The following is a 13,783-nucleotide window of genomic DNA, read 5'->3' as shown; positions in this document are numbered from 1 at the left end:
TTATTGTTTTTGGATTTGAAAAAATTGAATTATTTATTATATTTTGTGTGGGAATTTGGAAAAGTTGTAATAATTAGATGATATGAGTCTTGTATCCAAACCAGGCCACGTCAAGGCAACTAGATACAACACCACAGCAGTTATGTATCTATTAAAAGTGATATCTTTATTTGGAGAAGTAATATAAATAGCAGCTATTTATTTATTAAAAATATATTCCACGTTCTAAAAAATTTCAGAGATAGTGGTAGAGTGACTAGCCTGAAAATTTGATTCGAGAAACTTAAGGCTCCCAGTATCATAGAGAAAGCATTTATGTAACGATGATATGACCAATGCCCTGAGATGCCATTTGTTTTCCTCTTTCATGTGTTTGCCTGCTTCCTGAATCTTGGCCCTCTTTTTCTTTCGCATCAAACCAGAAGTTTTTGCATCTCCAACATCAGTGAGATGACGTACACAACCCTCGAGCAAATATTTGAAGTAGGGAACAAATAAGGACCTGTAGCATAGATAAATAGGAATGAGATGACTGCTTATGTTAGCATAAGAGTTGCATACATGGATGAGAATTTGAAATAATAATTGTCTTTTTAAGTGCAATCAAAGATTTTAATTGAAATAATATAATTGTATGCCCCACATACCATTGAAAGATGGAAGAGAACGAGCTAAAAGTCCCAGAAAGATTTCAAGAAATTTTTTTTTTTTTTTTTTTTTGACAAGTAAGATTTCAAGAAAATCTCTCTCATACTAGTTTCGTATTTCACCCATATGGGTGGTTAACACCCACAAAGGGACAGATTATTTGAACTTGGTACTCAGGAAGCCATCCTAGGTTTGTCCTACTCAAACAAATCAAGAGACAAAAAATTCAAACCAATAACATACAGATTGGTATATTAGTGGTAGTAAAGGAAAAAAAAAAAAAAAATAGAAACCATAAATAGTGTAGCAAAGACATAAACAGGATGTCTACCCACCGATGATTTTCAGCAAGTTTATTCACGAGGCTGTAAAAAGATACAGCCCTATCAATATTGGTGCTTCCTGTACTTGCATTTTCCTCTACATCCGAGTCTGCCCACTCGATACTCCTAATAAAAAGAGGCTTGAACATGGTCTCAGTAAGTTTCATAGACAGAGAAATTGTTGCGTTGATGACACTTTTTTCTACAACATCTATATCCTGAATTGAAACAGGGTGTTGGCGGCGTAGATCGAGAGCAAGCAAGCAAAGGTCATAAATATTTGTATGGTATCCATAAATAGATGATCTATCCATCGTACGAACTAATTTTTCTAGCATTTCAAAACCAATTGCCAAGCTTGAATCTCCAGACTGAACAGCCTTAGAGTATATTTTTAGCAAAGGCGGAAGAACAAGTCGCACCTGGAAAAGAAAATAAAAATCAGGTTTAAACAGATAAATGAACCGGAAACCAATTCCATGGGTTTTCAGATCAAAGAAAATACTAGATCTCTAATTAGGATGGCTTACCGGGATTTTCTCAGTAAGGAGCTTTCGTACGACATCAGCTTTCAATTTCAACTTTGGATCCGATCCTGATATGTATTCAGGACGAAGCACTAAGATTTCCACGATATCTCCAAGATATGGGTTTAAAAAACCACCCAGCTTGTCTACAACTGCCTCCAACGCAAGAAGAATAGACAGAGCAAGAGACTCCTTGGGAGTCGATATCGAAACAGGAGCGTTGCCATCACCACATTTTGTTTTTAGATCTGAACGTGAAGAGACTTTGCCAGACATCTTTATGACATTGTCCATTATGAGAGGAATCTCGGCTACTGACCTTGGCCCAAGCACATTGACCAAACCATTGGTTGCACGAAGGCAGCCAGTGGATATGGCCAAGTTGTGTGAAGTAATACCTTTTGCGACACAGCTAAGGGACTTGCTAAAGATAGAATAATTAGAAGGAAACCTACTGGCCAGGGCTTCTAGTGCCAAAACAGCTGCCAGATTCAAGGAAGTATCTGAATCGTTGAGAGATTCATCAACTAAATGAATAATTTCAAAAGACATCTTTTCAAATGATTCAAGAGCAGTCTCATCCAAATGCAGCCAATTACTACTTGGGCTTGGGTTGAAGCCTCTTCTACCCTTACGCTTTGATTTAACCGAGTCATGACCCCTGACTGTTTCACATAGAAGCCCAAGACCCTGCATTGAAGTATACTCCATCTATGAAGTAACGAGATAACTATAGTGCACTTGAATGACTGAAGTCATCTAGGCTCATAGATCAAAATAAAGGATAATACGACCACTACTACACCAAAGCTCTTTTATCCTAACACAATCAAAGTATAGGTGCAAAATTGATACACTGTAATACTACCAGGGACATAGGAGTTTTATTATGGACCAACAGTAAACATTCTAAGCATTCGATTATGAAAATAAAAATTAAGAACCTCAAATACATTTTTTTTAATAGGTAAAAACATTTCAAACTTATTTTCGTCACTTTTGGTTACTATTTCTATCTTCTTTTTTTCCATCTCATCGTCACAAGATCTACTTCAAATTAAAACCAACTTGAATTGTTTTACAATGGGTATCCCATTATTTACCAAACAGAAAAGGTAGCAGTAACACACTAAGTAAAGTCGCACTTGACTTCCAATTTATGTACTTGGAAAATTGACACATTCAAAATGGTAAGAATGAAGAGAAAAAAAATTATATTTAGGCATGCAACTGATTTAAAGTAAAGCGTACTAAGTGCCCTCAGACCCCATAAGTCAACATTAATGATAATCTCCAAGCCTAGTTACAGATGCAAATCCTATTAAACTCATCGTATACAAATCATATACAAATGGTCTTATCACAGGGTGTACCTTCCTTTTCACGTTTCCATCCGTATGGCCAAGCAATCTGATAATGCCTTTAAAGTATGCTGAAGGGATCATATGCATGGTAACGCATTTCAAGACAGCTCGCAGACACTCCTTTAATTCTTTCCTGATGACAACAACATATATTTCCTTCCTACTAGCATCCACAAGTTGTGAGAGCAAAACAACCTGTTCCATCAGCTCTCCAAGTGTTCTCTGCGAAATTAAAGCATCCATCATCATCGTTGTAATTTTAAATTGCTTGCTACCATAGATACCCACAACCCAAATAAAAAAAGGAAAAGGCTAAAAGAACTATATAGCAGCAGATATGGTTGAGACAGATGTCAGAGTCTCAAATTGGCTCATTCAAACACATTCAGAACATATATAAAACGTACTGATAGTGTTGATCGCCCAACATGCAAAATAATCTATCACCCAAAAATAAAAAAACATAAGAGTGCACGAATCATTTTGAAAACTATTCTCATGGCAATCCCAATACGGGCCATACGGCCTACGCACCAAAACAAAAAAAAAGAAAGAATAGGGATTTCCACTAATATTATATGATCACGTTCAAGGAATAATAGTCATAGACACCTTATCATCAAGAGTGCATGTAGATGCTTCAGCTTACCCAATAAGGGATTCATTTTGTACATATCCATGGAGTTCCATAAGCAATTGAAGAGTTATGAACCGTGGCTTACAAATGAATTAGTTTTAGTTAGATCCCATTGGGAAAGTAAGGTTTCCATTTATAGAATTTAAACTTTGAGTAAAGCACCATATCATTCCAGAAGCACAATTTCCTTTTTTTTCAATAAGCAACAAATTTACCACTAATAAAGAATTACTATATTCATTGGGGAGCGTAATCAGGTGTAGAAAACACCAACATAGAAGTTACATTCTAAGATTTAAAAGATCGAGGAAAAAGAAAAGTAGAACAGTTACTGATGTAAAACTGTTGGAAAACTTTCCAGAGGAATCCTCTTGGACATATCTACTCCATAGGAAACCAGTGCTGGGAGCCATATAACAATAGACCCTTTCCAGAGACTGATAAAAAAAAGCAATTCTCAAATTTTTCTAGTCCTCTATTTTAGCCTCCAACACATTCAATCCTTGCATAAACTGGAGTAACTAGAGAGCAAGACCAAGTAGCGATTAACTTTGAATCCCAATCTGTACTTGATCACAAAAATTGAGATTCAAGGTTAAGAGTTAAACACCTCTCTCTCTCTCTCTCCCTTTTCATTCTTTGCCAAAATCCCCCATAGTAAGGACTGATCTTCCATCCTACCCCCACAAATAGGTTCCTTTCTAAATTCTTGAATAACATTTTATTTTCAAAATGCTAATTGTTGTTCTTGTGGTGTGTGTGTGTGTGTGTGTGTGTGGGGGGGGGGGGGGGGGGGGGGGGGGGGGGTGTGGTACACTTTAGATTTGAAGTAGGTATGGGCTCTAGAGTTTTTCGGCCAGTATACATTTTGGCAAAGTTTGTCCATCAACAGCTGAATGTTTCAATCTGGTTCGATTCATAATCGCATCTGAAAACGTTTTCCCATGGGCCAACACCCCCCAGTCCAGGCACTGATATATATCACTCCAGAAGAAACGAAATAAAAGTACCTTCTCCTTGGTGAGTAGAAGTGGGGTTCTGTCCTCCCTTGCGTGCGACCTACTCTTTCACTTTTCAGGTTTTAATAAACTCTTGTACCCCTAACTCATGCCAAACCCTTATCTTATGAGGTATCTGACTTTTTCCAGTTCTGTCTTTGTGACATCATCAGTCTACCAATAGCAGTATGCCAATACTTTGGCACAATGTTTGGTGTGGTGCTTGGGCCCTCAAGAGCACATTCCCTACTCTATTTCTGATTGCACGTGATAAGGAGGCTATAGTGGCAGATTTGATGGATATCTCCAACAGTTCATCAGAGTGAACATCTAATTTCTAAAAGCAGCTCAAGTAATGCTGTGGTGGATAGGATAATATGGACTTTGGCTGGGAGTAGGAGATGCACGGTTCAATCCTTTTACAAGAATCTATCAGTTCAACACAGCAACCATTTTCCTTGGAAGAGCATTTGGAGATGCAAGGTACCCCCCCAAAGGTAGCTTTTTTTGGTTGGATTGCTTCCCTTGGGAAAATCCTTAGGATGATATGAGGAAATGTGGTCTTTTGTTATGGACTAGAGTTATTTGTACAAGAAAAATGAGGAAACAGCAGATCATTTACAATTACATTGTAACACCTCGCTCCCCACAGTTAACAATAACATCAGTATGATCAAATATGCTGAGAGTTTAAAATCATGCTTGATCATACTGATGTTTATGCTATGCATGACTGATTTATCTGAATTAACTAACTGGTCTAATTTATCTGACTAGTCAAAGCACTAAACCTTGTTTGCGAGGTTGTGCACTAGCCCCACATCCCGCAATTGCAAGGGGAGCCGCTAATAGTATTCTGGCATACTATGGTGGACCACGCTTGAGTCCGTGGCTTGCACATTAACCCTGAAACTGCATTGGTACCATGCATTTGAAGGGTCATCTGATTAACTGTTCTGAGTTTATCTTACACTTGATCTTATGAAAACTTACACGTTTTATGTAATGTAAGATGCATAATACATACATAACTAGGGGTGTACAAAAAACTGCCAAACTGGCCGGGAACAGATCAGACCAACCGCTGGAGGTTGGAACCGGTCGGCGGGTAGCAGAATTTTATGAAAACCAAATGTCATCAATTCGATCGCAGTTTAAGGCCAGCTCAAACCGTGGAACGGTGTCATTTTACGCCTTTCGTTGTGTTTAAACACAACTGAAACGACATCATTTGGTATTAAACCAAACGGCGTTGTTTTATCCATTACAGAGCAAAAAAAAATAAGTGGAACGACGCCATTGGATTTAAAACCAAACGGTGTTGTTTCCAATTTGTATAGTCTTCTTCCACCTTCTTCCTCGATATGTTTTCTGTTTCTCACGTCCTCTTTCTCCTCTGCAACTCTCTATCTCTCTTTGACAACCATCGTCGGCAAGGGGAACCGAGAACCGACCGTGAACCGCCAGAGTCGATATGGACGGTTTTTCTCCTCCCCCTCAACCGGTGACGGTCAGTTGCTCCAAGGGTTTCAGGTCGGCAGCGGTTTTGCCCAAAAACTGTGCCTAATGGGTCGGTGTTCACCCCCATACATAACTATAATATGCAGAATGAAACATGATGAATTACGTGCTTGAAAATATCATGACATGTGGGTACGTAAACACTGGCTTTGAAAGAACTAGCTTTAATAATAATAATATATATAACTAACTAACGTTGTTAATCCCAATTATGATCAAGTTACTTAACTCGCAGCGTTAATCCAATATTTCTGGTATGAAATCAATCAGGTAAACTAGAAGAAGAGAGAAAACGTGAGGAATGTTGTGAGAGGAATGAGGCAGTCGACTATTGGCGTGGTGAACATGGGTCATGCATGGTGTTGGATTGGGTATCTGGGGTTCATCCGTTAAACTTATGGAGGTTTATAGTTTTTTACCAAATAACATACAGAAGGGAGATATGTATAGAGAGATTTGGGAGAGGGTGCCGACAAGTTTGAGTTCGAGTTGACTTGATCATGATCATTCAATAAGAGAGTTTGAATTTAAAAACATGATCTAATAGTTCATTCAATGTAGGATTGATAGTGACTGAGACTACGTCGGGGGCTTCAATTAGTGATGATTTTAAATTAAAATAAATTTCTAATGGCCAATTTTTAAATTCTAAAAGGAGTCTTAACTCCTTCAATAAATAATAAATGGGATTTAACCCCAAGGGGTTGGCCCAAGTGATGAAGGCCTTCGCCTTGGGGCATCACTCCCTTCAAGGTCAAGGTCCAAAGGCCCTGCCTTGGAAAGGTTCTCCGACATAAAAAATAAAAACAATAAAAAAAAAAAGTCCAAAATTAAACACCTCATGGGTGCAAACAATCATTTGAGGCGACACCCCTTGATGAGAAGCCAATAATTTAACCAGTTTTGTGCAGGGAAACTTTTGAGGATGCGGTGCACGGGACCAAGGTTTACTCTGTAGGGGTGGGTCCAAAGGGCCCTGCCTTGGAAAGGTTCCCAGACATAAAAAAATAATAATAATAAATGAGATTTAACCTAGTTATTTATCCAAATTAAAACTCCTAACTAACGTCAATAATTTATCGCTCGTGAGCTTATCCAATATGAACCATTAAGTATAATTTAGGCCTAATAAAAATGATCAATTTTCCAACCTTACAATTATTGGGTCAGGTCGTTACATACACTGCAAGGTGCCAGCTTTCTTAGGACAACATCTTCAATCGGACCGGAGTGGCACAGGTAATGCCCAAAAGGGTTGTGGACATTTTTGGGTGTTGGAGAGGTCTTCTGAGTCACACCCATATTGTTGCTATATGGAAAATGATTCCTCTGTGGTAAGGAATCATTACTAGGTTCAAAGACCATAACCGTTCCTAGATGAGCTGAAGAGATTATTTTTCACCACACTAAGCTTTGGTGGTAAATAGTTTTGGTGGTACCAACAAGAAATGGGGGCCCTATGGAAGTCTGTTATAGAATCGAAGTTTGGGGAGGATGGTGCTCGAATGTGGTACGCGAACCCACTTGTGGAAATACATTAGAAAAGGGTGGGAGACTATCTTAAGCCTTGCACGTATTGAAATAGGTGATGGCTCTGGAGTCAAATTTTGGCACGACAAATAGTGTGATGAACAAAGCCTCAAAGAAACATTCCCTAACCTTTTTTGACCTTGTACAGGTGAAGGATGCTTCAATAGTTGATCTCTTGTTCTTCTCTCACGGCTCCCCTCAATGGAATGTAGATTTCAATAAGGTTGCACAAGATTCGGAGTTGGAGGTTATCACCGAGTTCTTTGCCTACTATATTCTGCTAGGATGACTAAGGGCACCATAGATAAGATCAGCTAGAGCCCCTCCACAAAAGGTAGATTCACAATTTGATCATTCTACCAAGTTCTAACTAGCCAAGGCATGACATCTTTTCCATGGAGGAATCTATGGAAGACAAAAGCCCCTCTAAAAGCAGTTTTTTGTTTGAACAGCATTCCTACACAAGATTCGATCACCAGTTTCTAATTGGGAGGTGGCCAGGACCTCATGGGATGATTTTTTGTGGGAATAAGATTATCCTGGGCCATGCCTAGTAGGCTGGTGGATTTTCTAGCAAGCTACAGAGGACTTCAAGGCAATCCTCAAGTGGTAGCAATATGAAAGATGGTCCCTATAAGTATGCGTTGGTGCATTTGGAGGGAGCAAAATGATAGAAGTTTCGAGGATCACCAGAGGACAATAGATGAGTTTGAAGTTCTCTTCTTTAAAACCTTGTTTTTCTAGGTGGGGGTCCTTGATTTAAATGGTCTAAATGTCCATGATTTTCTACTTTCGATTGTAAACCCTAGTTAGGTACTTCTCATGTATACTTTCTATGTACTTAGTTTATACTTCCTCATAACACCCCACTCCCCCACGGTTAAGAATAAAGTCATTTTTACGAAATGGAGGGATCTAGAGTACTACTGGTGGGTGCAATGTATATCAACTTCAACCTGGGGGCTTGTTTTGATTCTAGAAAAGGTGGTTTGCTAGGACAAAATATAAAGAGGGCTTCAACATTTCAATTTGAATCAGTTACAATGTGATCTATTGTAACGTGATCACCCGAGAGAGAGAGAGAGAGAGAGAGAGAGAGAGAGAGAGAGAGAGAGCTTAAAATACTTAAATACATTTATTCTATTAGGTTCCATGGGTGAGTCCTAAGGGCTCTACTATGGGGCAATTCCCCCGTCATCAAAATAATAATAATAACAATAATGATAACTTGAATTAAATTACACATCTTATTAATAGAATTTGAAAAAATTCATTATAAAATATTTTTGATAATATTTTAAGATACAAATAAATAAATTTATTATATGGTCTAATTTAGGATCCACATTATACAAACCTCAATAAATAATAGCCCATCAGCTTATCCAAAATGGCCCATTAAACCTAATTTAGACCCAATAAAATTATCAATATTAAATCCCTAATAATATTGGGATTGGATTGTTACATTCCTTTTCTTATGAATATAATTCTTAATTCTTGATTACCTATCAAAAAAAGGATATCTAAACACAGAATGGAAATCCCAATGGTATAGATATCTAAAGCAAAACAAGTCTTTGATGGGTGACAACTGATGCTAGTCAATTTTGGATTAGTATTTTGGGTCAGTTCGTTTTCAAGAGGATTTACCATCCCTGCCCTCAGAAAAGATATGCTTTAAACTATTATGCGAGCCCTGAAATATTGAATGGCGGTATACGGAAGTGAATAACAGGATAGCAAAGTACAATGAAAAGTTGCAGATGATGACAGAATGCAGGCAAGAGGTTCCTGAAGAACAAATCCAAGGCCTTCTGAACAAACAATTAATGATTCAGAAAGCTATAGTAAAGGGAGTGAAAAAGCTAAATGATTCATACCTGAATATCATCTGAATCTTCCCCCGATTCAAGCTTGACAGCGAACTCTGGATCTTCCATTTTATGTACAGTGAATTGCAATGTGAATAGCAATTCCATAAAAAGTTCTTGACACAGACTACCTTTCCCTATTTGTTGAAGCAGCGGAACAAGAGCTGGAAGCCATATCAGGCATGAATATTGCTCACAAATTTGAAATGCAAAGTCATACTCCCACTCTTTGTGCATCAATAATGTGAAATTCTCTGAATCGCACAAGTTTTTAAGGCAAGATAATCCTTTCCTTGAAACCAATGAACGGAATAGAAGAGCAAGCAATGAAGCCAAGCTACTATGTTCTCCCAGAGTCCTGTGGAGGAGCACGAACTTAAGCAGGAGATGAAGAACCAACAAGAAAGATTATAAAAAACAGGATTTAAGCAGCCTTAAGCAGGAGTAACAAAAAACCATTATAAAAAACTGATGCTACCTTAATAAGTATACAACAATTAGCAGCCTTCTGTGCTCAGCTACTTCAGGCAGCACCTTCAAAAAAACCTTTAGGAAAAACTCAACCAAATTAGAACACTACCCTAGACATAATTATAGCCAATGGAGCAGAAGAGATGGTGACAGCTAAAGACAGATAGTTTACTTGAAGTAATTTGTCCACGTTATGTGTCTTTGATAACCAATATGGAACCAATGCAGATATAAGATCCTCAAATACACGCTGAGAATGATTGTCAATCTGCAGACAGATTAGAAAGATTATGTGATTAGTACAGATCTAAGATTTAGAATGCCTTCCAATCATTGTTTTACTAAATGTCATCCCTTCTTCCTATACACAAGGAGTGAAGGGTGAGATAATAGGTACAATCCCATATGGATGTGTAAGTTATGTTCGCCAGTAGATTTTTTTCTCTTTTCCTGTAAAGAGAAGGGAATTTAATTAAGAACCTAGGTGGAGTAAGCCGGAGCTGGCCAACCAACCGTACCTACTTTATTCTACATTATACATCAGGCAACTAAAACTGTTAAGGTTGAAATTGAAAGCATGAGAAAATATCTAATATGCTGTTCAAAAAGTCCCTAAGCTTTCATAAAATTTGTATTTTTTCCTCTATATGAGTACAAGGGCTATCCAGGTAACGGGGCATTGATCCAACAGACATACCATGTTTAGTCACAAAATTAAAATAAAATTAGCTGTGGTACATCGTAATCTATGCAAAAAATATATATATATCAACAAACCTGGGATACAGTGGATTCTCCAATGATACTAAGAATATCTAGTATGTGGTCCAAAACTTTTTCTGGGACGACCTTTGCTACAGAGGAAATAAGTGAAAATACATGGTTACGGGTGACTCCATCTTTCGCAGAATTGGCACACTTGACCAACAACTTGATGTTCGTTTCATGTATGATGTCACCCTGCAAGGAACATGAGCCAAGCGTAATTTAAAAAAATGAATAAATAATGGGAGAGTAATAGAGACTGTTAGCATCGCCAAATGATGTTTTCCAAATCCAAAAAAATGGGTGGCACACCTTAAGTGGAACAGCATTGATAAGTGAAGCACAAATATCTTCCAGGATTACTAACAGTGTCTGCTGAATGTAACACATTGCGCTAGACATGGCCTGAGAAATGTTGGGTGATACTTGGATCACCTTTTCATCCTGGATAAGAGTGCCTTGTATCCATTCATCTGAAAAGACTTTGCCAAGAAGCTTAAATAAGAGTCCTAATAGAGAATCCCTGCAACCAGTAAATTGAATCAATTTAGTCTGAGAAAGTACTTTGCTCCAACACCACAGAGAATTTTACTAAATTCAGAATTAGAAACATTCCAAAAAGCAGACCTGTTTGCAATGTCTTTCTTCAGTAGCAAAACATCAAGCAGAGAGCTAAGTAAAGACAATGCATCTCCTCCTTTACATATCACGTTATGAGGAAGGTTTGACCTACTACGCTCAAGTAACTTCTTCTTCTTCTTTCCATATGCTGAACTAATTATGAGACTTTCCTGGCTGAGAATAAAATTGAGCATCTGACCAACAGAGGAACAGGATATCTGCAAAATCCAAAAGGAATCGTTTTCCTTCACATCACTAAAACAAACTAAAAGTAAATTCACTCCAAAAAACTCGCCAGCATATTTAATTAGATTTTTCCTTTTTGATATATTCAATACAATATAATAATCACAACAAGTAATAATCAAAAAATAGAAACAAAGCAACATCTAGAACACTCACACTCTATGCATGCAAGACGATTATGTTGCAATTATAGAAAAGTTTACAGCACTTAAGTTTAGATTGGCAGGATATGAAACCATTCCTTTTTTTTTAATCAATGGAAAGATATGAAACCATTCTGAAACACAAACAATCCTATTTCCTTTTCAAACGTGCTTTTGCTCCTAATATATGTGATCTTTCAAGCCCAAAAAAATCAAAACAAAATGGTCCCTAACTAAAGAATTTTAACATTGAATAAATTTCCTTAAGATTTTTGTGTGGAAATATGCACCATGGACAAAGAAACAGGGTGGTTCAGCAATCTCGATATAGTTGTTTTTTTTTTTTAAAGAAAACAAACAAAGAAAATGTCTAAAGGAAGAGTAACAGTATGACAATCCTTTTATCAGCAAAGATTCCACATGTACAGGCTTCTTTTCACATAAGCATAAGAAGCAAACCCTCATATAGCTCAATTAATTTTGAGTATCTGAGGGTTGGTTCAAGTGGTGAAGGCCAAAGCCCCATGAAATGACTGTGAGGAAGCCAAAGCCCTATGGAATGACTTAATTAGCAGAATGGGGTTAGCATGGGTAATGCCCAGAAGGGAGGTAGGTCTCTTTATAATAGTGTGGAAGATGGCCACTATATGTCTTTTCTGGTGCATTTTGACGAAGAGGAATGGTCGGAACTTCAAAGATCGAGAAAGGAAAAGGATGAACTTACACGTCTTTTTTCAAAAAAAAAAAAAAATCCTTTTGAGCATTAGCTATAGATTACAATGGACTAAGCTTTCATATTTTTTTGATAAGTAATAAGTAATTTTATTGAAATAAAGGGGCATAGCCCGGGTACACTGGAAGTATACATGTGCATACACCTAATTAAGAGCTAGAAGAAGTTACAAAGAAATCATGGAAGTTGAGGTCATTAAAATCTATGGCAATGGCCCACAAGAACAAAGACTTCCAGAAAAAACACTGAAACTCATCCGAGGAATGTTCATGATCCTCGAATAGTCTCTCATTTATTTCACTCCAAATACACCAAAAAATACATATTGGAGCCATCTTCCACACCGCTGCGATCTATGGTGTCCCCGTGATCCCTCTCCAGTTTGCTAGCATATCAACCACCCTACCCAGCATCACCCATGCCATACCCATTCTGCTGAATAAGTAATTCCATATTTCCCTAGCAAACTCACAATTTAGGAGTAAATGGTCCACTGTTTCACCATTATTCTTGCACAAACAACACCAATCCATAAGTATTAGGCCAAGTCTTCTAAGATTATCAATGGTCAAAATCTTCCCCAAAGCTTCTGTCCATACAAAGAATGCAACCCTAGTGGGTGCTTTACTTCTCCAAATATTCTTCCAAGGAAAATTGAGCCTTTGTTGTATGGTAATGACATCATAAAAAGAGAGTACCAAGAATTTCCCATTTCTAGAAGGACTCCATACAATCACATCTTCGGTTGTGGCAACAATAGGAATATTATACAGCAAGTTAAAAAATTCCACCAGCACATTCACTTCCCAATCATGTGCATCCCTAATAAGGCTAAGATTCCACTCCTATGAGCCTTGATTGATTACCCTCAAATTAGCCACCAAAGCTTCTTTTTACCATGCAATACTAAAAATTGTAGGATAAGCATCTTTTAAAGCCGTGTCTCCCACCCACATATCCGTCCAAAAACTGATCCTACTACCATCCCCCAAACACAACCAGGTATTACTTAAAAAAAAGCCCCACCCCTTCCTAATATACTTCCATATGTCCCCCTACCCTCTTTAGAACACCAACCCCCTCGTTCACTCCCATACTTCATGTCACTCAACCCTTTCCATAAGGCTTCCCTCTCATAATTATAATGCCACAACCATTTCCCCAACAAAGTCTTATTAAAAGCCCTCACATTCCGAACCCCTATACCACCCCATAAAAAATCTCGTTGTAATTTCTCTATCCTCATTGCAATGCTAGCAGGGAGGGGAAATAAGGATAAATAGTATGTGGGAAGTTTGGATAATGTACTTTTGATGAGTGTGATCCGCCCCCCTTTTGATAAATACATCATTTTCCACCCAACCAACCTACGCTCGAATTTT

General features: G+C 37.8%; 1 protein-coding gene across 7 annotated transcripts in view; it reads right to left on the bottom strand.

The window, feature by feature from the left end:
* The window catches only part of LOC122315066 (uncharacterized protein At3g06530), a 34,461-nt gene that overhangs the window by 1,785 nt on the left and 18,893 nt on the right, over positions 1 to 13,783 (bottom strand). For all 7 annotated transcript variants that reach the window (XM_043130770.1, XM_043130774.1, XM_043130771.1 and 4 more), the window contains 10 exons: positions 11,286 to 11,497; positions 10,971 to 11,181; positions 10,671 to 10,853; positions 10,066 to 10,161; positions 9,901 to 9,968; positions 9,432 to 9,780; positions 2,872 to 3,084; positions 1,502 to 2,188; positions 984 to 1,393; positions 262 to 502 (listed from right to left, as the gene is read on the bottom strand). In XM_043130770.1, coding sequence (XP_042986704.1) covers positions 262 to 502; positions 984 to 1,393; positions 1,502 to 2,188; positions 2,872 to 3,084; positions 9,432 to 9,780; positions 9,901 to 9,968; positions 10,066 to 10,161; positions 10,671 to 10,853; positions 10,971 to 11,181; positions 11,286 to 11,497 — 2,670 coding nt within the window. The remainder of the gene's footprint in view (positions 1 to 261; positions 503 to 983; positions 1,394 to 1,501; positions 2,189 to 2,871; positions 3,085 to 9,431; positions 9,781 to 9,900; positions 9,969 to 10,065; positions 10,162 to 10,670; positions 10,854 to 10,970; positions 11,182 to 11,285; positions 11,498 to 13,783) is intronic.

Source organism: Carya illinoinensis, chromosome 7 (assembly GCF_018687715.1).
Source record: "Carya illinoinensis cultivar Pawnee chromosome 7, C.illinoinensisPawnee_v1, whole genome shotgun sequence".
Taxonomy (NCBI): Eukaryota; Viridiplantae; Streptophyta; class Magnoliopsida; order Fagales; family Juglandaceae; genus Carya; species Carya illinoinensis.
This window is presented reverse-complemented; position numbering and strand designations above follow the sequence as displayed.